At 40.3% G+C, this 26,139-nt stretch overlaps 1 protein-coding gene across 1 annotated transcript in view; it reads right to left on the bottom strand.

The window, feature by feature from the left end:
* NBEA (neurobeachin) overlaps nucleotides 1-26,139 on the bottom strand; it is an 812,633-nt gene that overhangs the window by 463,657 nt on the left and 322,837 nt on the right. The window contains 2 exon segments of the mRNA XM_033948014.1: nucleotides 9,998-10,059; nucleotides 19,869-19,996. Coding sequence (XP_033803905.1) covers nucleotides 9,998-10,059; nucleotides 19,869-19,996 — 190 coding nt within the window.

Raw genomic sequence — 26,139 nt, 5'->3', positions numbered from 1 at the left:
ATGGCTTCTCCTCACTATAGCTCCCTTATAGGTGACGGTGAGCCCCCCAAACCACCTCCAGAATCCCCTAGACCCGCTTATCTACCACCCCAATAGCCCTTATGGCTGCAGGAGCCACTTATATGCCAGTAAAAAAGGGTTTTGGTGGTGTATAGGGCAATGTACATGTTTCAGTATCAATGCAGTGATTACAGGGGCTTATGGGCATGGGTCCTCCTCTCTATGGGTCCCTAACCCACCCTCAAGACGACTTAAGCTTCCTCTGGGCTGGATGACTAGGCTTTCCGCGGCCAGGTGATGATGGTCTGGAGGCTGAAATTTAAAGTTGTGAATAAAATTTTTATGGGGGTGGAGGGGGTTGATGATCACTGGGGTAGTGTGTGGGGATCTGTGTTATGTGGTTTCAGTGCTTATCTAGTGAGTTTAGGTGGGTTTTTCTGACTTAGACCATGTTTTACATGGTCTAAGTCACAATGTCCAAGTTCCGTCTAGGCTCTGTTGTTAAATTTGCGGTTATACATGCTGTACTAATAAGTCTGAGCCGGCCCACGTCCTGCCCAACTCCCACCCTCGACACGCCTCCCGAAACACCCCGTTTAGCTTTGGACATTGAGTGGCTCTATGAAGGCCTAGGTCGCTTAGAAATATGTCCAAAACCCGGTTTTATTATCGGCACTTGGACGTTTTTGAGAAATGTTCGTCCAAGTGCCGACTTAGGCCGGTTTTTGGACATTTTTCTCTTTCAATTAAGAGCCCCATAGTCTGTAACATTATGTTATATCAGTATATCGCAAACTGTGTGCCAGGGCATACTGCTGGTGAGGAGAAGCGCTGGCACCTGCTGACTGCTTAAAGGATGTGCCTCTGGTGGGGAGAGGCACATCCTGTAGTCAAGTCAGCTGGTGCCCGTGCTTCTGCTCCTTCTTGTGGTCATAAAGTCTAGAACTGGGAGGCCCCACTTGAATGAAATCATTATAAAATCTTTCTTTGGAAGTTCCTACTCTCCTGGATCCAAGGAATTCCTGCTGAGGTAATCTGTGTTTTCTGAATTCTTGCTAAATGCCCATTGAAAAAGAAGAGATACCTCTTGAAAAAGCTGAACACTCTTTGTTCCCACTTGCCTGTTGTTGACAATACAACTGCAGTCTCCTAGGTCAAAATTCAAACTGGCTTGCCCCACAGAAGGGAGGAGAATGCTAGCAATGATTTCCTGACAGCTCTCAGTTCTAGACAGTTTATTGACCTGAAGCTTCCACTGGAGACAAGAGACCCTGAGTTGTCTGATCTAGAAAATGTGCTCCCCAATTGGAAAGTTGGTATCTATGGTCACTACTATCCATTCAGGGGAAGCAAATGACAGACTGTTCTGAAGATTTGCCAGCTGAAGCCACCTTCTTGTCTGAATCGTCCAAGGAAGTCAATGATGGTAATCAGATGTAATAGGAGGCCAACAACTGAAGATAGCTGAAGTGGTCTCATGTTAAATCTTTCCCTATGATGTACATTCAGAGTGCATGCCACAATGCCCATAATTTGCTTTTAATTCCATGCCTGAGGGGCTGGAAGACATAGTAAAGCTGACATTTGAGACTTGAATTTCTGCTGTTGAGACTGGGAGGAACACCCTCCCCAATCATGTATCAAATAAGACTCCTAAATATTTGAGGGATCAAGAAGGAGTCAAAAGATACTTGGCACAAGGAAGTGAGATCACCCTTCGGAATGGCAGAATGACTGAAAAAAGTTATGTTGGGGCAAGAAGTTTTTGAGTGGTTACCATTCCTATTTCAAGCTCAGTGACTTACAGACAGGCTTTTCCAGAGTTCAGCTCAAACAATGGATTTTTGAGTTTGGAAATAAATCAAACAGAATGCTGGATCAATATTTGTGGGCTAAACAGATAGAACAAAATATCTAATAGATTAGAAGGAAGGGGGAGATTTCTGTTATAAGGGTAAAGATATTAAGAAACGTTTTCTGAACTATTTTAGGAGTTTGTATCAGAAGGAAAATGGGGTTACTTCAGAGGTAATTGGCAATTATTTGGACTGCCCGGATCTTCCAAGATTGTCAAACAATACTACGAACTGGTTAAATGAGCCAATTCTATTGCAAAGACATAGGATTCTGTACTGAATCTGCTGTCCTCCTTTAGTCACAAACTTTGCAGAAGGATGTCACTCATATCTTTCAACTCCTTCCCTTCATCAGTAGATAACAGTTTCCTCTTCAGCAAACTGAGATATTTTCTGCCCTGCTCTGCTTCATTTTATTATTTTGGGCATTTTTGTCTGTCACTTCTGTCTGTGTTTGGCTTTGGTGCCTGGAGATCCCCTTCTTGGAGCTACTTTGCTAGAAAAAGGACACAGACCTACAAAGGTGGGCTGCTGCACACAAGCAAAGCTCTTGGAGTACCTGTGGAGCCATCTTGCTTTGTGATCCATCGAAAGCTCAGGGTCTGTTCCCTTGGGAGCTTGCTCACCTGCTGATTTATCAGAGGCTTCAATGCTGGCTGTGGGGTCCCTGTGTAACAACCCTTTGGTTATCAGGGAACCGGCCTGCATATAATCTCTTCCTGATGCGTCACATGGATTTACAGGGGTTGGAATCTTCAGTCAGAATCCTCTTGACCAGCAACCAGAATATTTCCAGTAGTTGATTTGTTTTTAATCAGTTTTCTGAGGCAGAAAATCCTTTCCCTGCGGGCAGGCTGCTGCAAGCTAACATGGCACTAGAGAAGCCACAGTGAATACTCCCATAATTCCCTATGAGGAAAATCATGGTGGTCAGAAAAAGATAGAATTAAGGGTTTCTGGGGTTAAATTCCCCAACCTCTAAAATCACTTTTTCAGCATTTTTTTAGTTTCAGGGAAGCTCCCACGGACACTTTTTGGTGCGATTTTACTGGAGACAGACATCTTGGATTTTAAAAGATCTTTTTTAAAAGCTTCCATCTGCCTCAAAACCCTTCATTTTGACTAAGAATCACCTGTAATGGATTCCTCAGGCCAATATGCCCCTGTATCATGCCCTTTTTGCACGCTTTTGTCAGCAGAAGAGTGGCTGTGTTCCACGTGCCGCAGAGTATGGGAGGAAGGGGCAAAAGCTTTGGGCTCATATTCTTTAGAACCCTCCAGGGCTGGAGAGCCACAAAAAAGCCTAGCCAACAAGAAAGAAATCCTGCTCAGCAGCCACACGTAACAAGGGTGCAAAATCCAAGCACGTGAAGGTGGTGGAGGTCCAACAACCCAAGTCAGAGGTCCTGCAAGGGTCCTTGCGGCCACCTGTTCAGGGATTTTCAGACTTTGTCATTCTCTTGTGAAGAGCCTATTTGATGGGCCTGGAGAGCACTGCACTGCCTATGAGTGCACCAGCACAAGAACAGGGAGAGTTCCTTCCTAAGAAGAATTCCCCACCTCAGAATACGCTGGCTCCAAGCATCTGTGATCAATTGGAGCAGTACTGGAAGGATTGGCAGTCCCTTTCCATGCCTTTATATCTCAAGGCTCAGTTGTGACTTTGGATGATTTAAGGTCCCTGTCCGAGGCCGAGGTCAGGATTCTGTGGATGCTCTCAATCAGAGTGACAATCGCTCAGTGTTCCATCTTTTCAAGTCTGCATCTGTTTCACATGTTATTTCGGACACACTCTGTGAGTTGAAGTTGGACTCTCAGCAGCCCTCTACATCCCAGTGTTCCATCATGAGCGGCACAAAAACACAGACTACCTACCTTCTTTCCGGCACATCCAGACATCACCTCATTAGTCATCAACTAATGGGAATCCCCAGAAGGATTCCTAAAGGTGGCAAAACTTATGACTCTGAAATTCTAAAAATTGTTTTCTCGGCTGAAGGTAGATTCAGTGGTAGCTCAAGTGACCAAGCATACCTTCCTTCCTAGTGAGGGATGGGTGATGCTGAAGGATGCACAGGATCACAAGGACAGTTTGAAGTGCTAGCTTTGGGAATCAAAGTAGTAGTGGCTTCCTCCTTTGTGGAACAGGCCTGTCACACCAGGTTGAGGCACAGTCCGACAAAGCTCGAGGACATTTGTCCCCACTTGATTATGGAAGGAGTGGATTATATGGCAGATGCTCTCTATGATATCAACAGAGTCATCAGCAAGGTATAAGCTTATGCAATTTCCGCCCACCTGGCAGTGGACAAGCGATTCAACTTCTAAGGCTACTCTAAGCAGATTACCATTTAAGGACAGATGCTTTTTTGGCAAAAGCTTGGACAACCTTATGGACAGCATAGTGTATCACCATCCTAAATCTCTACCACATAGCAAAATTAGACTTTCCACTGTACGAGCAGAGGTCCTTCAGTCCTATAATTATAGCTTTAGAATACAACTCCAAGGGGAGGTAGGAAGGTATGTGAGAACACTCAGTGTGCTGTCCACAGAGAACACCTGCTAAAAGTAATTAACTTCACTTTCTCCAAGGACAAGCAAGCTCACCAAAAATAACAAGGCAATGGCAATACAGACTCAAAGTGTGGAAGTGCAGCCTGGAACAGAAAAGAAATGGGCCCAGGGGGGATGGAGTTGGATTCTATACACTGAGCAAATTCTGCAGGATTGTCTGATCAAATTGACTATCATGTCAGGCATTCTGCTCAAGGCAGTGTGAGATGTAAATATGTAAACAGAAGCCCATATGGCAGCTTTGCAAATCTCCTCAATGGAGGCCGACCTTAAGTGGGGTACCAACATCGTCATGGCTCTGACATCACCATCAATAATTATCCCAGCCTGGGTATAAGAAAATTAGATTCAATCTGCTTGCCAACTAGAGATTGTGCATCTGCCGATGCCTACTTGATTTGGGTCAAAGGAATAAAAAATCTGAGTGAACCGTCTATGGGCTTTAGTCTATTCCAGATAGAAGGTTAAAGTTTGCTTGCAGTCTAAGGTATGCAATACACTTTCACAAGGTTGAGTGTGAAGTTTTGGGAAAAACTTTGGCAGAATGATTGACTGATTAAGATGGAACTGAGTCATGACTTTAAGAAGAACTTCAGATGTGTGCAGAGAACTACTCTGTTGTGATTAAATTTAGTATAAAGTGGATCAGCTACTAGAGCCTGAAGATCACTGACTGCAAGCTGAACTGACTGCCCAAAGAAATTCTACTTTCTAGTCAAAAGGAGCTTTCATCAGCTGGGTGAGAATCACGTTGAAATCCCATGATACAGTAGAGTTTGGATAGGGGGCTTTGTCAATAACAAATCTCTCATGAATCAAATTAGAGGCTATACAAAGATGGGTTTACTCCTTACACTAGAATGGTAAGCACTAATTGCACTGAGGTGAACCCTTACAGAGATGGCTTTCAAATCAGATCTCGCATCAAAAACCTACAACACTATTCTGCTCAATAACATACATTTCCATTAACATTATATTATTCACCGGGGTACCAAGCATTAGCTTGCTCATGCATCAGCACTAGAAGTGGAGGTATAGCTGCTATCATTAAATCTATCCACCACCCAAGACTGATAGAAGCCATCACATTAGATGCGCTAGAATGCCTCATCTTCTCGGTGGGTCACAAAAGAGATAAAACCTTGGCATTGATATACAGAGCAGTGCACTCTCCAATGGCCATCTTAGATGACCTACTACCATCCTTAGCAATCTGGTCATCACATACAACCGAGTTATCATACTTGGAAACCAGATCCCCGGCAGACTTACTCCTCCAGCAAATGGTCCCCTCACCAACCCACTCAGCAGGGCACATCCTAGACCTAATCTATATTCAAAATACACTGAAGATCTGCTGTTTGTGTGCATTGAGACCAGCATGGTATCATCAATTGCATTCACTATACTTGAATGAGATGTTTCACTCAAGTAACTGATAATTCTGAGCAAGGATATAGCTCTGGCCACCTTTAGAGAGCCTTCAGTAAACTCCCATTGGTCAGTGACTAAGGATGTGATGTCTGGATGAGCATTAGTGCCAAGAGGTGGAGGGCGGCTGGGCATCAAGCTTCAATGAAAAAAAGAGGGTCAGAAATGACATGGGAAATAGAAGCAGATTTAAAAAGGCACCATACTGAGGGATCACAGTGATCCACCACCATTCCTGTCCCCCATGGCTACCAGACCCCAATAGGGATCCCAAATTATCCACAGATGTAGAAAAGTCATGTGACAATAAAGGCATGGAATGGGACTTCCAATCATCCCAGTCTTGCTCTGAAGGGTTACTGACACTAGGAGCCGGCATAATATGTGGCAGAGACACCTGCTTGGAAGAAGGGATCCCCCTGGGGCAGAGCTGGCGCGCCTGTAAGCAGTGCAGTGCTTCCTGGACCTGTTAAGCAGGCTTTCCATAAAAGGCTGACAACATCAGAAAAGCCATGCATCGGAGGACCCGAGGCTCCTTGTACAACATTGGACTGGGGGATAGGAGATTCCTCAACCACCACATGCTTGCGCTTTGCCTCGTCTCTGTTCAGTTCTTCTGAGCAGGATCTCTTTCCCTTAGATCAGATCTTCTGGGACTTTGAGGGTTCCAAGGCCTTGGAGGACTAAATAGGGGCTGAACCCAAAACTCCAGCCTCTTCCTCTTGTGTCCTGCAGTATGTGAAACATGGCCACTCTTAAACCAGTAAATCTGTGCAAAAAATGCAGGATCCAGGGTTAAAATGGCCTAGGGCATTCATGAGAGGTGAATTGAGTGGTTTTGAGGCAAAAAAAATGAAGTTTAAAAAAGATCGCTAAAAATCCAAGATGGTCACTGGCAGGAAAGTCATGCCAGGAATGGGCCACTGGTGCTAAATACAACAAATAAAATCGTGATTTCAGGGTTTTGGAGGAGAAGGGACCCAATCTTAACCTCAGAAACCCTTAAAAATGAAATTTCAAGATTCCCACTGATGTTCCCCATAGGGAATAATAGGGAGTACACACTGTGACTTCTGGTGCCTTTCAGCTTGTAGCATCCTATCTGCCTGACTCAGAAATGCACTATCAAAGGAAATCCTCTGGCTGCCGGTTGTAAGAACCTCAACTGCCGACTTCCATCTCCAAAATTCCTTGCACAGCGATGGGGGGAAAAACTACACAGCCTGCTCTCTGATACACAGAGAGTGATTATACAGGAGTCCCACAGCCTGCACTCAAGCTCCTGATTAAATCAGTAGGTGAACAGCTCCCAAGGGAATGGACCCCAAGCTCCTGAAGGGACACATAGCGGGCTGGCTTCACAGGTACAGTTTGACCTGGGAGCAGCAGTCCACCCACATAGGACTGTGCGTCCTTTCCCTGATGTAAAAATTCCTGAAAATAATAGAAGCAGAGCAGTTCAGAACATTCCTTCTGAGTTCATTTACAGAAGGAAAAACTGAAGAATGAGCTACAGAAGAGAAGGAGTTCAAATTCTTAAAGAGAAACCCTTCTGCAGATTTGTGGTTAGTGGGAATCAACAGATAAAATACAGACTCCTGTGTATATATAACAGAAAGACAATTATGAGTATACAGATGGATATGTTTCAACCAAAAAGACAAAATTAAAATAATGCAAATGTTTTTAGACATATTTTATATATGTAAATGACAAGATTTATAGATTTATTAAAATTACAGGACATATCTTGAGCAAAACTAAAGTTTTATAGCTGCATTTTATAGATCTGATTTTCTGCATTTGCTAAATAATGGCTCCAAATGGATAAAGAAAAACCACAGGAAATGGGATTAAATTTCTCCCTCTTCCCTTCTAATCAATATCTGAGGTAAAGTTTCATCTCTAGGGCTGCTACTTTCCTTTCTAATCAATATCTGAGATAAAGTTTAATCTCTAGGGCCACTAATGGAAGGATTTTATGGAGCTAGCAAATGCATAACTTCAGAACTATGGTAAAATGATGAGGCTGAAGACACTGGACTCTTAAATTCTGTACATGTGAATAGCAGAACAGCATCATAATAACTAAGGAAGAAAACATTATCAACTTCTCCTTTTATCAAGCTCAGGCTTCAAAAGTCGTAAAAAGAATTCAGAATAACGTGAAATTCAAAAGCCATAATGTTTCTCTCAGAATTTTCTTTGGACGGAGCACTTAATCATTAAGTAAAAAGAGAAAATTTGAAGTTGGAAGCCCACTGAGCATTTTTGACATTTAAGTTTTTGCTTTATCTTCTCTCAAACCAATATCCATCTCGTGCAAAGGACAAAATATGACCCAAAGATTTTCTCATAGGTACAACTTTGAAGAAATGTAATCAATGGACTAGCAAACAGCAGGTAAGATTAAAATATCTTATGTATTCAAATGTAAATTCTATTAACAGACAGTTGTGTTCCCTGAAAATAATTCTTATATCTGTGAAATAATGTTGGTAGTCTGTCATTATAGCAAATAGAAGGAATTAATACTATCTAAAGCACTGGTAACAAAGAGGTTTTATAACAAATACTATAAAGTAAATATGCATGGTTTAAAGTTGTAATAATTAAGTTTATTATTATTATTATAAAGTGTTTATAATAAAGGCATAATAAAAAATGTCACTGGATTTCAGCAATCTAATGGAAATCCATGAAATATAGAATTTAGAAGTGATAGTTTTGTATTTTTTCTTAAAGCAAAAATTGTTAACAATATTATTCACATTTTATATCTAATACAATAACAAAGGTTTTATAGTCTGTATTTTAAAATTATTACTTTAAAGAAAATATTAATAGGATTAGCAAAATATTCTATACAAAACGACAAAACATTTTTTTTTACAGAAATTATAAATTATAGATTTCAGCCTTACATTACTGTAGCAAAATGCACTGAGACATCAAACTGCTTAATACTCTAGCTACTTAACCAACTATAGTAACAGTTGATATCTTATAGCATGTTAGTGTATCCAATACCCATGTCCCTAAATGCCATCACTAAAAAGTTTCAAAACTTTTGCATATTTATTTGTTTTCAGTAAACAAATAATGTAGATATGAGGCATAGGGCTCTTTTTACTAAGCCACACTAGCGGTTTTAACACGCGCGCTAGCCGAAAATCTACCGCCTGCTCAAAAGGAGGTGGTAGCGGCTAGCGCATGCGGCAAATCAGCGCGTGCTATTCAGCAGCTTAGTAAAAGGAGCCCTTAATAAATGTAACATACCTACTGAATCGTGCTATACAAAACAATCTTTTCCATTTAAAAATGATTTAGCATTCCCTTACAAATCATGAATGTATTTATTTAAAATAGACAGACTGAGACATACATAGGCATTTTATTGGACATTGTTATTTATATATGATATTTGATAAACATGGTGAGCAGGCAAGATTGATTTTCTTGGAATAAGAGTTATATGGTATGGAATAAAAATATTTTATATGTTGAGGTTCACAACATTTATAGATGACACTGAGTGATGGGTTTTATTTACACAGAAAATTATGCCACAAAAAAAAAAAAAAAACTTTAAAAAGTAGATACGTCTCAGACCAAGTAGACTAACCCCTTCTTTTTACTAAGCTCAATAGCACAGGCTAACGTGTTAAATGCTCCGATGCTCATAGGATCTGAATGGGTGTTGGAGTATTTGTTACATGGCAATCACTCCCATGGCTTTGTAAAAGGGGGCTTATGGTAGATGGACAATTTTTTTTTTTTTTTTAAATTGCGACAGCTGGAAACTTTGGCCCTCTTTTACTAAGCCGCGGTAGAGGTTTCTATCACAGCCCGGGGTGCTAAATGCTCCAACACTGCTCCGACACTCATAGAAATTATATGAGTGTTGGAGTAGCGTCAGAACATTTAACGCTTAGTAAAAGGGAGGGGTTATTAGAGTTTATAGACATTATAACAGTAACTATGTTCTTAAATTTTTAAATGACTAGACAAACATTTTGGTAATAAAATCCAATCTACTTTAACAATGAAAGTAGGAAAATGGATGTGTACATGGGCTGGCATTTAATAAAACAAAAGAAATGTGATACTTAAAGAGGAACGACACTTACTTGTGAACAAAGCAGCATAACTAGCTCAACCACTGAAGTACTCGATTTCATGCATACCAAGCCTGGAAAAAAAAAATCATATGAATAAATTAAAAGGTGGAAAGTTGGTTGTACAATCCTATGCAGAAATGGAAGAGTCAGAAAATAGGTTTGTTTCAACCACTACCGTTTATACTGTAGAGCATCATTTGAAATAACTGTATTTTAAACAAGGAAAGACCTAAGTCCCAAAATCTAAAACTCAACATTTAGTAAACATTCCCTGGCTCTGAGAAAAGAAATATACTCAAAGGAATTTTAAACATGGGGTATTTTTTCACTTATTTCTTGATATGCCATGCTTCATTACAATATCAGTAAAATTTACAATAAAATAATAATGGGTGACTAAAATTATGCCTGGTATACACCGGGCAGGGCCTCCGCGTGTGCGGATCACTGGACTTGATGGACCGAAGGTCTGATCCGGAGATGGCGCTTCTTATGTTCTTATGTACTAAGGAGCCCTTTTATTAAAGTTCAGCATACGCTACATGCCAAGCCCATAGAAGTGGCTTGTTAACATTCAGAATACACTAAAGGTGTGTGGGGGGGAGTTAGTGCACACTAATTTCATTAGTGTAGACCAACCCCCTCCCCCCTTTACAAAACCGCACTAGCATATTTTTAGCACCGGCTATAGCGGTAACAGTTCCAACACTCATATGAGCGTCAGAGGTGTTACCACCATGATCAGCGGAAAAAAAATGTTACTGTGGTTTTGTAAAAAAAGGGGGTGGGGTAAGATTTAGTAAAAGGTCACCTAAGTGTAACTAGCAAACCAAATATTCCTATACTGAACTCAAATTATCTTATTAAATCTTTAATTTATAACCTGATTAAATCTTAATAAAATTTCCACATGAAAAAGAGTTATCTAACAAATCTGGAAGTTAAATTAATGTATTGTACAAAAAGCTTGAGGCCCTTTTATAAAGCTGCATTAAACAGTTAATTTGGGGCATACCACATGGTAAACAGTAGCACAGACCCAGGCTTCTGTCTCCTGAACTAAAAATGCAGCTGCTGCAGTAAATTTCCCACATTAGATGCTTAAGTTGGGAGTAGGCAGGATCTGGGCGTGCCATGAGTAAGTGAAGGTATACTTGGCCATGACAGCTAGCAAGCACATGGATCATTCCTGTGCACTAGCTGTCTTGACTGCCATATTGTAGCTGAACTTACCGCCACTTTAAGAGGAGATGTTAAGTGCAGCTGCACTACTTGCAATCCCTTAGCTCAGTCCCTGGCAGTTTTGAGCCCATCTCCAACATCTTCCGTCCCTTCCCTGGCTGCAATACCCCCTCTAGCTGCAATGAGCCTCCTAAACCATTTCCCAACATCATTCCTGTCCCTTGATCCCTTCCCCCAGCATCACCCCTGTCCCCCGACTCCATCCATAAAATCATTCTTGTCCTTTGATCATATCTACAATATCATCCCTTCTCCAATGTCACCCCATCACACATATCATAGAAACATGATGGCAGATAAAGGCCAAATGGCCCATCCAGTCTGTCCATCCACAGTAACCATTATCTCTTCCTCTCTCTAAGAGATCCCATGTAACTATCCCAGGCTTTCTTGAAATCAGACATAGTCTCCATCTCCACCACCTCTACCAGGAGACTGTTCTACGCATCTATCACCCTTTCTATAAAAAGTATTTCCTTAAATTACTCCTGAGCCTATCACCTCTTAACTTCATCCTATGACCTCTCATTCCAGAGTTTCCTTTCAAATGAAAGAGATGCGACTCACACACATTTACATCACGTAGATATTTAAACATCTACATCATATCTCCCCTCTCCTGCCTTTCCTCCAAAGTATACATATTGAGATCTATAAGTCTGTCCCAATACGCCTTATGAAGAAGACCAAGTACCATTTTAGTAGGCTTCCCCTGAACGGACTCCATCCTTTTTATATCTTTTTATAGGTGCAGACTGCAGAATTGTACACAATATTCTAAATGAGGTCTCACCATAGTCTTAAAAAGAGGTATCAATACCTCATTTTTCCTACTGCCCATCTCTCTCCCTATGCACCCTAGAAACTGGGGACTGCTCTGATACGTCCCAATGGTCAAGACTACCAGTTCCATGGTCAAGACTACCAGTTCTGTTGCACAAGAAGGAAAGACTAGGTTCTTACCTTGCTAATTTTCTTTCTTGTAAACAGGAATGGTAGTCTTGACGCCCATCCTCTCTGATATATACTAGCCTTCTTTCTGTTTCAGACATGCCTGCCTAGTCAGATATTTTGTTTCTACCACCTGCCCAGTAGGGTCAGGAATGAAGAAGAATTCATGTATAAAAAGAACTATTGGTGCAGATAAAACACAGGTAGGTGGTTCCTTTTTATTATCCCCTTGTTTGCTTCATCATTGTTTTTTAATGTTTGTATTTAGAGCAGAACATTTAGAGCAGAACAAACATGTAGTTTTAAGGAGTTTCCCCGCACCCCTCTCATGTTTGCACTCTAGGATTCACAAGAAGATTTGGTACCAACTGAAAATGTGGAGCTCAACCCAGAGTGATGGGAGGTGGAGCATGAAAACAAGCAATGAGCAAGACTACCATTCCTGTTTACAGGAAAGAAGATTAGCAAGGTAAGAACCTAATCTTTCCTTATATACAGTTATAAAACTTTTCTATTCAAAGTAAAGTAAAGTAAAGTAAAGTGTGTGTGTGTGTGTGTGTGTGTATATGTTCTCCCCCTTTGGTGCTCTAAGGTTTGTGCTTCTAGAACTAGCAATTCCTCTGAGTTCATCAGGTATTTCAAACAGTACAAGAGGGAAACTACAGCGTATAATACAATAATTTTTTTTTTTTTTAAATCACTCTGATCTTTATTACATAACATTATATGGGCCGTTTTTCAGTATTTATGCCTGCATCAGGTTAATTAGAATAATCTTTCAGAATAAACTGCTGTACAATGATAACATCTCAATCTTCCATCTTCATTTTTTTTTAAGTTGGCAAAAGTATGGGAATCGCTGCCATGAGGGCAATGTTGAGATCCCATGACACAGCAGGATGTTTAATGGGGGACTTTGTCAACATCAAACATCTCATGAATTGAACAACTAGAGTAATTAGAAAAATGGGCTTAACCCCTACACAGAAATAAGCACTGATCGCACTGAGATGTACCCTTTATGCAGCTGACTTTCAAACCAGATTCAGAGAGGAGGAGGCATTTAATAAGTTTTTTTTTTGTGTCGGCAAGAAAGAAGAATTTATGAAAAAGCGATTTTCTCAAATTTTAAATAAACTTGGGGAAACTTGGAACACTGATGTGCCCAACTTACCTGAGCCTTATGAAGCAGAGGAGGCTATGGAAATAGCAGCACTTGAGTAAGAAACAATAGAAGCCATGGAGGTAAATCTGTCCATGACTGTCCATGATTAAATTATGCTGAAGTTTACCACTGTTATTATTGCTGCTGTTTGTGTTTGCAAAGGAGCATAAACTGAAGTCAGGACTGTTTAACTTTTTCAGTTGCTTAAAGACTAAGGCAGTATTTTTGGGAAGAACATTAGAACGTTTTGGGTTTTTTTTTTTCTTTCTTTGCTCTGTGTGAGGCCTAAGCTGGCTGTTGGACCAGACCTCAAGTTACCAAGTTTCCAAGTTTATTAAAATTTGATATACTGCCTTAAAAATTGTCAAAGAAGTGTACATTACTTTAAAAATATAAAATTGGGAAAATATTATTAATACTTTGGGTAAATACATGACAGACCGAGACATAAGGGAAGGGTGGAACTACAATCATTTATAGGAAAGAAGGAGAAAAGGATAGTACAATAGGGGCAGTAGTCAATGATCTGGGTCAAAAGGGAAGTCATAAGTTATATGCGTCCTTGAACATGAAGGTTTTTAAATTTGATTTAAATTTATCAATATTTGCTTCCTCTCTTAAGTAAGCTGGTAATGAATTCCAGTGCTCGGGCGCACTTACAGAGAAAATATGTTTGCGGGTTGTATCATAGAAAAGGCGTCTTAAAGAAGGGATATGTAAAAGGTGTTGACTACTAGATCTTAGAGTTCTTGAGCAATAAGAGACAAGAAATCTGTCTATGAAATTTGGTGTATGGAGAGATTTTGTTTTAAATGTTAACAGTAAGATTTTATATGTAATTCGGTATGTTATTGGGGGCCAAAATGTATGTTATTAGAAATGGGGTTACATGATCAAATTTTTTTCCTTTATGTATTCATTTAATGGCAGTGTTTTGGATAATTTGTAGTAGTATTTCTTTTTGTGGAGATCATGGATGTTTCATAGTAGTTGGCTTTTTCTTTCTATATTTGTAATGAGCGTAGGGATTTTTCATGCTTCCATTTTCTCACAGCTGCTCTAAGTTGTCTTTTAAGGAGTTTTACTTCAGCTGTATACCATGGGTTTCCTTTGGCATTATTATGAGTTGTGATTTGTTTTATTGGGTCAATTTCTTCCAGGAGTGTTTTAGTGGAAATTTCCCATATGTTAGTTTGTTCATTAAGAGGGAGAAAATTGAACTGGTCTAGATTCAGTTTGAAAGAGTTTAATATTTGGTTCTTTTTTATATTAGTTAGATCCTTCTAAGTGAAAGTTCTAGTTTTAATTGTTTTTTAGGGGAGAGATTGCTTGAAGGAGAAGGTTATCAGTGTATGATCAGTCCAAGGTAAGAAGACATTATTGTTGAGATTAAGCAGGTCAATGCAAGTTTTAGGGCCGAAGATCACATCTAATGTGTGGCCAGCTGAATGGGTTGGCTCTTGAACAAGGGGAATTAGATTTAAATGCTCCATCCATGCTAGTAAATCAGATGTGAGGAGATGTTTAGTGTCATCAAAATGTATGTTAAAGTCTCCTAATATGATTGGGTTAGCACAGGATGTGCAGTGGTCAAAAATAGTAAGAATTTAGGAAGGTGAGAGTATCTTTTGTAACTGGGGGAGGTAAATATATAAGTAGAAAGTTTAGAAAGGGATTCGACTTCAGATCAAATTGTAGCATTTCAAAAGATTGATTGATAGATGAGGGTCCTTTTTGAAGGTTGAGTGAGAGTTGGTAAATTAGAACTGCTGGGGAGTGCATGAGTTAGTTGGGGAGTTGTGCTGTGATCTGGGCAGATATTTTTGTGGGAAAACATTTTGCTTCACAAAAAGGTTAAAGCAGACTCAGCAACTTGTCCCCTCAGGCAGCTCTTAGGAGCAGGGATCCTGCTATTGTTAGGGTGTAGCAGGCAATTGAATAGAAAGCCCTGAAGTTTGAACTGTGTTTAATACCTGTCTTGCTGGATAGTATGGAAAGGGTCCGGTGAAGAGGACTGCGTGAATGCTACTGAAGCACGGGTGCCTTGGTGGGGTGTGGCTGGTGGCCAGTCCTAGGAAAGACTGTACAAACTTTCAGAGTGTTTGTTTGCCCTTCAGTTTCTCTTTGCTGTTTGAGGAAAGTAGCCAAAAGTTGGGGGTGTTGGTTTTGTTATTTGTTTCTTTACCCCTGAACTGTTTGCAGCAGTGAACTTTCTTGCTGTGTGTGGGGTTTTGATGGGTATTTTTTGCTTTCTTTTTGCTGAACTTTGGAGAACTTACCTGATAGAATAAGAGCCTTGTGGGCCAAGCCTTTGTCTACTGTTTTTGTTTACTAGGATTTGAGCAGTGAACACAATAAAACCAACTTTATTGGGAGGTGCCTTTCTGTGAGAAGCGTTTGTGCTGGGGACTCCCTGTTTACCTGTTCCAGTCTGCTTTATATCTGCTGATTACATCAGGGTAAAAGTGCTGTTTCCTGCTTCTACAGGCAAGTGCTGTTCTCTGCCATTTCAAAGGCAAAACAGCTGATTTCTGTGCTGCTGATTACATCAGGCAAAAGAGAAGTCCTCTATTCTTTTCCTGCACAGGGGGCCTTTTGGCTCCCTATATGAAGACCGAGGCTGAGGAGTGCCGAGGAATTTTGAAGATAGAGGTACCTTTAACACCTACATACTTTAGATGGGGAAACGTAAGGCAAAAACAAAAGTTTCAACTCCGGTTCTGTCCGGTCTTATGGACCATCATATTGTTTCCTTTGCTAATCAGTGTTCTATATCATCATAAGAACATAAGCAGTGCCTCCGCCGGGTCAGACCATAGGTCCATCCTGCCCAGCAGTCCGCTCTCGCGGCGGCCCAAACAGGTCACGACCTGTCTGAATAACCAGAAGGGGCCCCCTTGCCACCTTGGTTTCCCATTGAAGTCCTATCTTCCCAACGAAGTCCTAACCCTCCGGTCTTGCACATTCACGACTTGGTTGGGTTTCCATACTTATTACCTGGTTAGCTTTCTATACTTGTATTACATCCCAGCACCTCTCTCAGTATCCCACGATCCCTTTATCCCTCAGGAATCCGTCCAATCCCTGTTTGAATCCCTGTACTGTACTCTGCCCGATCACTTCCTCCGGTAGCGCATTCCAAGTGTCCACGACCCTTTGGGTGAAGAAAAACTTCCTTGCATTTGTTTTGAACCTATCTCCCTTCAGTTTCTCCGAATGCCCCCTCGTACCTGTTGTCCCCTTCAGTCTGAAGAATCTATCCCTATCCACCCTCTCTATGCCCCTCATGATCTTGAAGGTCTCTATATCAGAGATGTCATTATCTCCCCCAACAAATATTCCGCCTCCTCTACCAAAGCCTTGCAAAATGGAGGCTTTATTTCAAAGTCCCACTTCAGAATTAACAGTACAAAAGCAACAACCAATCATTACTAAGGTTATTTTTCTAAGTTGCCACAAGTAATTATGATATCAGAACCACAACTGTCTGTTGATAATGAAGAAAAGCAAGACATTACTTTGAAAGATTTGTGGGATATTAATCGAAGGGTGGAGGGAATGATTAGTTCTGTTATTTCTCAAAATAAGGTCTTTCCTCAAGAGGTTAAAGATAAATTTGCTAATGTGGATGCCAATATTTCCATATTAGATAGTCATAGTTCAGTGCAATCTCAAGTTTCAGCTCTTCAGTCTGTTTCAACTTTAGCTATTAGGGATTCTTGTAATATTCACTTCAAAATAGAAGCACTTGAAAACGCAGATAGAGCTAGAAATCTGAGAATGATTAATTTTCCTAAGATATATCTTCTTTCCCCTGAGATCCTCTGGAGGAAATACCTCAGAGAGATTCTAGGGTTAGATAAGGAAACTACTTTAAATTTTCTTAAGTGTTATTTTATTCCCTTAAAAAAAAACCTCCCAGGAGAACAAGAGGTTGATTGGTTGATATCCACAGAAATAGAATTAACAACATTTTTGGAAGATACACAGGATGTTATATCAACCAGATCAACCCTTTTGGTTTCTTGTCTTTCTGAACAAGATAAATCTTTACTAATGAAAGTATACTTAAAAAAAAAGATGAGAAGTTCTGTGGAGCTAAGGTGTTAATGTTTCCAGACGTGGCCAGGGTGACTCAACTTAGGCGAAAGGCCTTCTTGGCCTTGAAGCCTAGAGTGATTGTCCTGAAAGCCACGTTCTTGTTAAAATTTCCATGCAAATGTGTATTGAATTTTCAGAATAATAATTTTATATTCTGGGATCCACTACAATTGGAAAGATTTCTGAAAGACCACGAGAATGTACAGTCCTGAAGTTAGTAACACTCATAAAATTTAGGATTTGATTGATTGAATGTGTTTCCTATTTCAAGTTTAAGAAAGACTCCTCCCTTGAAGAGGACTAGATGGATTTTCCTTTTTTTTTTGGTTAGTAAGTTTTCCTTTAACTGATATATAATGATTTCTATTTTCTTTGTTGTTTTATGGATTGTATAATGATCTTAAAAGTTAATTAAAAAAAAAAAAACTTTATTATTTTCTTAGACTGTTTGGGGGGTTTTCTGTGTTACGTTTGGCATTTATATTTTGCCAGACAAATTGAAACTCTGAAAACTACTGCTTGTGTCACCCTGAAGGGCGGTCCTCAATTTTGAGGTGCATGCCAGAATCGGTCAGGTCACCCGCCATGACACTTCGGCGTCCAGTGCTAGGATCGGGCGGGGTGGCAACCTATAGATTAAGATGATGATGCACTAGGGATGGTAATGTCGAACTTTGGCATACTCTTCTAGTAAACCCTTATCAAACGTGCAGAAAACATGCTGCAGAAAAAAAAGATGATGATCAGAAAGAGGCTACAAAATAGTCAGAAATAAGTCATCAATAATCAGAGAGCATGGAGGCTGGTCCACTGGTTATCATACATGAGAGGCCTAAAGCCAAAGTTCAGAATGTGAGGAGTCTTGACCTACATCTGCACTAGTGGAAGAAAAATAGGCTCTGTAGTGAATTAATGTGCAGTCAATCTGTGCTGATGTTATACAGGGACAATTGTGTGGACAGAAGTCAGAATATGTCAACAGTGTTACTGCACTATCATAATGAAACTACAGCAAAACTAGATGAATAAGCCTTCTCTTACAGGACACTTTTTCAAAGATCATATGAATATACAATCATCTTACACTTTTTTAAAGGTCAGAAAAGATGCATTCATCTCAATTTTGACTGTACTTAATAAAGCAATCTCTAAGAAGTTCTTCGGCACTTGATTCCCTGTACTGCTCATTTGGAACTGGACATTTGAAACTACCATGCAGGAAGGTGGATGAAAATTCACTCAAATGAAATTGCTTGCATGGGCAGCCTCTTCTCTGCCTTATCCTATGTGAGATAGTATTTTTGGGTTGAGAGAGAGACCTCAGAGCAGACAGACAGCATAGTTGTGGTCAGAGCTGAAGTGAGCTAAACATTTGGAGTGGGTATCAAATTTTACATGATTCTACCACACTAAAAGCAAGGCAGATCCCTGACTCCAGAAGGAGCTAAAATTATAAGCTAAAACAAATACTTTCTTAAGAACATAAGAATTGCCATAGGACAGGCTGAAGTCCATCAAGTCCAGTACCCTGTTTCCAACAGTGGCCAACCCAGATCCCACGTATCTAGCTAGATCCCAAGTAGTAAAACAGATTTTATGCTGCTTATCCTAGGAATAAGCAGTGGATTTTCCCAAGCTCTCTCAATAATGGCCTATGGACTTCTCTTTTAGGAAATTATCTAAGCCTTTTATAAACCCTACCATTTTCATATCTGTTCAGAAGAGCAGAAAAACTAAGCTAACTAAGTAATGCATATGGAAAGGGCTATGTATACACAGAATTTTATACTTTATTCTAAGCACTAGTTCTGCTGGTCCACTCCTGCAGTGTGCAATGTTGTTGCCCTCTTGGTGCCTGACTCAATCAGCTGTGGTTCAACAGAAGCAGCTGTGGCTCAATGGGTAAAAGCCCTGTGCTCATCCTCCAGAGGTCTTGGGTTCAAATCCCAGCACATATTTATGTGGTAAGAGCAGATAGCTTAGCTGGTTTTAAGAAAGGTTTGGACAAGTTCCTGGAGGAAAAGTCCATAGTCTGTTATTGAGAGAGACATGGGGAAACCACTGCTTGCCCTGTATTGGTAGCATGGAATATTGCTATACCTTGGGTTTTATCCAGGTACTAGTGACCTGGATTGGCCACCATGAGAATGGGCTACTCGGCTTGATGGACCATTGGTCTGACCCAGTAAGGCTATTCTTATGTTCTTAATCTTGGTTTTCAACAGAAAATATAATGTACCATCTGGGAATTATTTTGATAAACTTGTTTGGTTATAGCACTTCCTATATAAACACACAAATACTATCAAAACTCATAGCTTATTTATATTATTAAATAAGATATGTTATGTATTTTACAGTTATTGTTTACATTATTCAATAAAATAGCATACTATAGTATGAAAAACAAAGCCAGCATACCTTCAATCAAAAGTTCTTGTCCATGACTACCAAGGAGTGTACGAGACAGGAAAGGGGCAAAGTCTACAAAGATTTCACGCAATAAAGGAGCAACTTTTTCTAAAGCTCTTTCCAGTTTTGCGGTGATACTGTTGAAAATAAAAGGTACAAAATCTAAGTAATCATATCAAAATAGGAATGAATAATTGCATATTGAAAAACAAATTCAATTACTAAATAATGATTGTAATTTGTTTAATTAGCTTGAAGGGTATATTAAAAGTCAGTAACAAAAATAAAAGCAATATACACTCCTCTCTCCATATTCATGGGGGTTAGGGGCGGAGCTGACCTGCGAATACGGAAAAAACGCAAATAACTTTTTAGATGTTATTCACGGGTTTTTTGTTAAAAACCCTCGGGAATATGATGAACTTGTGAATAAAAAAAAATGTCAGAATGACCTACCAACGCCAATCTCTACCTCCAGATGCCGGCGTCACCCTTTCCCTTCGATGCCAATCCCCAACGGGTCCCTGGACCTACGAGCTTACCGCTGCTTTCCAGAGAGGCGGCTTGGGGTGTGAGGAACAGCCAAGGCCTCGCTCCTTCTAATCCACAACTCCCCACCCACATTCCATCACTTCTTCTCTCTCACTCTCGGATGACCTCGGCCACCACCACCGGCCTGGGATACGTGATGTGAGCACGTGACGTCAACGTCATGCACTGCACCACAGCTGCCGAACCGGTTCAGGAATCAGGATGTGGCGGTGGACTCTGGGGGAACTGCGGACGGAGCTGAGATCTCCTGGATAGGGAGTGATTTCGAGGGGGAGGTTGTGTTAAGAGCTGCTTAAAATCGGACCATGGTATTTATTTGGCACATAAAATGATGAGCTGGAGGAAGAAAGGCCGGACCAGCATTTGGGTTATTTATAAGACTGAAAGTGTGTATTTCCTCTGCTTCTCACTTCATTATTTTAGGCGTTAGTTTATTGGCTCAGCTATTCTTCCAAGCTATTTGGGGGGGAGTAGCCAGCAAGGTAAAAATCGCAAATAAGCGAAACCGCGAGTGCTGAAACTGCAAATACGGAGGGAGAAGTGTAGAACTCAGAGTTCTGAGAAGATTATAGTTAAAGTATCTAGGATACTGACTTGTTAGACAATTTATTCATTAGAGAAAATTTTAAAAATATTTGAAATCATAAAACATATACTTAAATAAAATCTAAATAGTTTTTCTCTCAATGTAATCATTATAGACAACTCAACAAGTCTGGTTTTAAGGACATTGGTAAAGAAAACATATGATATATATATTTCCATGCACTTCTTCATTACATGCAAATATCCTTCATCTACTTGCTGTGAGGTTCTTGAGAAGCGAGATAAACTGCAGAATGTTTTTACTAAGCAGCACTGAAAAATGGCCTGTGCTAGCTCCAACGTGGGTCTTTTCTACTTGCTAAGGCCATTTTTAGCACTGCTAGTAAATAGTTGATTTTTACATTTCTGCAATAATGGCCATGTATCAATTTTCCTATTAGCATGTGAGCACTTACTGACACTTATTTGTAGGCAGTAAGAGCTCACACACCAATCCTGTGCTAATCAGGTAGCAAATGTAAATGCCCATGTACTAACCCAGTGTATCGCAGACTGTGTGCTGCAGCACACTAGTGTGCCTCTTGAGATTTCAGGTGTACACAGCACACTGGGGAGGAGGAGAGGCGTTGGTGCCGGCTGACTGCCTACAGAGCATGCCTCTTGCAGGTAATCAGCCAGCGCCAGCATCTCTTCTTCTCTCCAGCCCTTTTCCCTGCTGGCACCCCCCCCCCCCTGGCTTCTCAGGGCCTGTCTGGAGGGCCTTGCCTTCACGCATATGTGTGACATCATCACAGCAACATCTGTGCACTTCTGGATGCCCTGAGCCACGGCCACTACGTTTAGTGTGCCGCGGCTCGAGAAAGTTTGTGGGACACTGCACTAAGCAATTAGCATAGCTATGCCAAATCCATGCCCCAGAGCTAAAAATAAAATGTTATTTTTTAGCGTATGGTAGAGTATACAAATGCAAAACTTACTGCAGGATGCCTGAGTGCACCCTAAGGTAAGTTATTTTAAGGTAGGTAAGCATGCATTGGTGCTTACTGCGGCTTAGTAAAAGGGCCCCATCATTCTTTTTGTTTTATTGGATCACAACCAGTTTCAATGTATACATCAAGATACTTCTTCAATGATCAATTTTATGTTAAAAAAATATGTAATCCCAATCTCCAACCCTCAATCATTGGACCCCAGGAACAATTAAATCTTACTGTAGAAGAGAAACATTAATACAAAAGTAGAAAAATAAGGTAAAATAGAAAAAAATAAAAACAAAAACCACCACAGGTATAAGAACACATGGAATACCAGTGGGGAGAAGTCATATAAACCACCATACATAATGTGATGTTATCCATTGAACATATGGTTTTCAGATATGCACGAACTATTAGATGCCAGCTCATCAGAAAGCTGTTATCTTGGATAAAAACACGGATGTTCCATACAGTGACGTAGCATGGAAGGCTGGCACCCGGGGTGGTGGTGCCCAGCATCGCTGTGCCCCCTCCGCATACCTCTTGAAATGTTCGCCAACACGAGCAGCATCTTCCACCTGCTGCTCGTGCCGGCTTTGGCTCCCTTCTGATGTCATGTGACCAAGAAGTGATGTCAGAAAGGAGCCAAGGCTGGTGTGAACAGCAGACAGAAGATGCTGCATGCATTGGTAAACATGCCGGGGGGGGGGGGGGGGAGACAGGGAGGAGAGGAGTCAGCACAAACACCCCCCATGAAGAGTGTGTCTGGGATGGTCTGCCCCCAAAGCCCCTCTTTCCTTTACTACATCACTGGTTCCATATACTGTACTTTGTAACAATGAATTCATGAGAGAGAGCCAGGACATCCAACATACCACAATAATTTTTACCCAAATTGCTTTTATAAAATTTGTAAAAAGTCCTTGAAGATTTGCTGAAACATCCTCTAGACCAGGGGTGTCAAAGTCCTTCTCGAGGGCTGCAATCCAGTTGGGTTTTCAGGATTTCCTCAATGAATATGCATGAGATCTATTTGCATGCACTGCTTTCATTGTATGCTAATAGATCTCATGTATATTCATTGGGGAAATCCTGAAAACCCGACTGGATTGCGGCCCTCGAGGAGGGACTTTGACACCCCTGCTTTAGAACAATGGCTTGTCCTTTTCACTTGGTTTCAACTTTCCTTTCATTGGATAATCCTCCTTGCTTATAACTTGTCTGCTGGTATAGTTTCTTCTACCTAGAAAAAGGCTATAATTTGGCCAGTTCTGAAGAAACCCTCCCTATATTCATCTATTCACTCTAATTATATGCCTAGTTCTAATCTGTCATTATCTGTCTAAACTCACTGAAAGGTTAGTCTTTTCATAGCTTCTTCAGCATTTAGAGTGTTCCGAAGTGTTGCATTTGAATCAATTGGGGCACAGACCAAGATAATTTTCTTATGGCACTCCTCAATGAACTACACAGTACATTTGACAGTGGCCAAGTCCTTTGGCTATCTCCCTGGGCCTCATCTTAGCATTCAACCTGGGTGACCATAACCTATTAAAGTACCTAACAAAGGAGTGGCCTCAAATGTAACAGTGATTCATCTCTTTTCTATATAACTAATCCTTCACTGTCTATTATTTTATGATTCCACTTCCTCCAGTTTGCCCAGCCATGGTCTCAGCGCTCTGTTTTGGTTCCCATTCTATTATAAGTGCAGCGATGCCTAGCCTGGCAGAGATAATAACAAGGGCTCAGCAAGGGCAAAATGGTGATTAGAAAAAAAAGTTGTTTGCCAAGTTTCACTATATTCTGGAGTAGAGAGTCCATTGAAGATGACCCTCAATGCATTGGAAGAACAAATCATGATCCACCTTAAAAAATATTCCAAGACCGAAAAATATGCAGGCAAGGCCATGGCAACTATCTTCTGGGATGATGAAAGACTCTTGCTTCTGGAGTTCATGCCACACAAGACAAACATAACCAGGGAGAGTTGCACCAACAGAATGATCGCTTTAGGGAAGACAATCAAAGAGAAAAGAGGAAAACTCACAGCAGGTGTGCTGCTTCTTCACGACAATGCACTGGTGCACACGTCACAACAATCACATGCTGCCCACATGCTGCCATCCGAGAATGTGGAATTCAGTAGCTGAACCATTCACCCTACAATCCTGACCTGGCTCCCTCAGATTATTTCCTGATCTGAGTTTTGAAGAAATCTCTTTGTGGACAGTGATTTTCAAGTGATTAAGACGGCAAGGAAGATGTGACATCCTGGTTTAAAGGTCGAACAGAGGAATTATTTTCAAACGGGTTAAAGTCATTGAAGGAAAAGTGTATTAAGTGTATGGAACTAACAGGGGACTATACTGAAAAATAAAACAAAAATTTTTTGAAAACTTTTCTTTTCTACTAAGGAAGATACATTAATGAATGTCTCCCATATATAAGTGAGTTACAACAACAGATAGGTTGTGTGGGTTACAGTGATATTTCAGATTACAACAAATAGTCTGAGCAACATGATCACTGAAATAGAAATCAAATTAGCTTTGTGTACTTTATTTTGATAGTTGTGGATAATGTTGGTGTAATGGGATTGATGGGTGATGTGTTTACATCATGTTTCTGAGTACTATTTGTGTCATGTTCCTGATAATGTGATCAGAGTGTGGTCAGGCTATGTTTCTGGCCAGGATTTTTGAAATAACCATTTAGGGATTTGCAGAACAGGGTGTATGTGCAGGTAGCATGGATCTCTGCTGGTAATGCGTTCCATGTTTTTTCAACTTTGTAATCCCAAAAAAGTTACGTGGTTACGAGCTTCCTTTCAATTGAAAGAGACTCGCCTAATGTGCATTTATGCTACGTAGGTATTTAAACTTCTCTATCATATCTCCCTCTCCCACCTACATATTGAGATCTTTGAGTCTATCTCCGAATGCCTTATGTTGAAGGCCACCAATCATTTTAGTAGCCAGTCAGGTTTTCAAGATATCCCTAATGAATATGCATGAGAGAGATTTGCATATAATGGAAGTGACAGGTATGCAAATCTCTCTCATGCATATTCATTAGGGATATCTTGAAAACCTGACTGGCTGAGGGTCCCCCAGGACAGGTTTGGGAACCACTGCTCTAGACTGACTCCATCCTATTTATATCTTTTTGAACGTGAAGTCTCCAGAATTATATACAATATTCTAAATGAGGTCTCATCAGAGTCTTATACAGAGGCTTCAATACCTCCTTTTTTCTACTGGCCATTCCTCTTCCTATGCACCCAAACATCTTTCTAGCTTTCACTGTCGCCTTTTAAACCTGTTTGGCCATTTTAAGATCATCACATAACTATCACATCCAAGCCCCACTCCAGTTTTGTGAACAAAAGTTCTTCACCCCCTAACTGTACTGTTCCCTTGGATTTTTGCAGCTCAAATGCATGACCTTGCATTTTTTAGCATTAAATCTTGGCTGCCAAATTTCAGACCATTCCTCAAGTTATGCTAGGTCCTTTCTCATGTTTTTCACACCGTCAGGGGTATCTACTTTATTGCAGATTTTGGTATCATCATCTGCCACTTACAAAAATGTTAAAAAGAACAGGCCCAAGAACCAAACCTTGATGCACACTACAGGTAGCATCCTTTTCCTCAGAGTGATCTCCATTAACTACTACCCTTTATCGCCTTCCACTCAAGCAGTTCTTGATCCAATCTGCCACTTTGGAGACCATACCGAGGATACACAGTTTATTAGATATTGTCAAAGGCTTTGCTAAAATCTAAATACACCACATCTAGCGCTCTATCCAATTCTCTAGTCACCCAGTCAAAGAAATTGAGAACCACTGCTGAAGAGTAGGCCTAAACTAAAGTGCAGCGTTGTTCAAAGTACTAGGTCAAAGTTCTTAAGTAAAAATAAATGTATATACTAATAATTAAGTAAAAGTACAGAGAAAAATAATATTAAAAATATACTTATGTGAGAGTAAAAAAGTTAGTGTCTAATATACTTGTTGAGTAAAATGTAAAAATATTCAACTACAATTGATGCAACTATTAATGTTTTTACCAACAGCTTTATTGCTCTATATTTCAATCTACTTTGCTGTTAAAACTAAATTTTGAAAATGACTTTACACATGTGTGTGTGATTGTGAATCATTAATTCAGCACAGCTTAAAAAGGTGTTCAACAATTGCA

Source organism: Geotrypetes seraphini, chromosome 6, assembly GCF_902459505.1.
Source record: "Geotrypetes seraphini chromosome 6, aGeoSer1.1, whole genome shotgun sequence".
In the NCBI taxonomy this organism is placed as follows: domain Eukaryota; kingdom Metazoa; phylum Chordata; class Amphibia; order Gymnophiona; family Dermophiidae; genus Geotrypetes; species Geotrypetes seraphini.
This window is presented reverse-complemented; position numbering and strand designations above follow the sequence as displayed.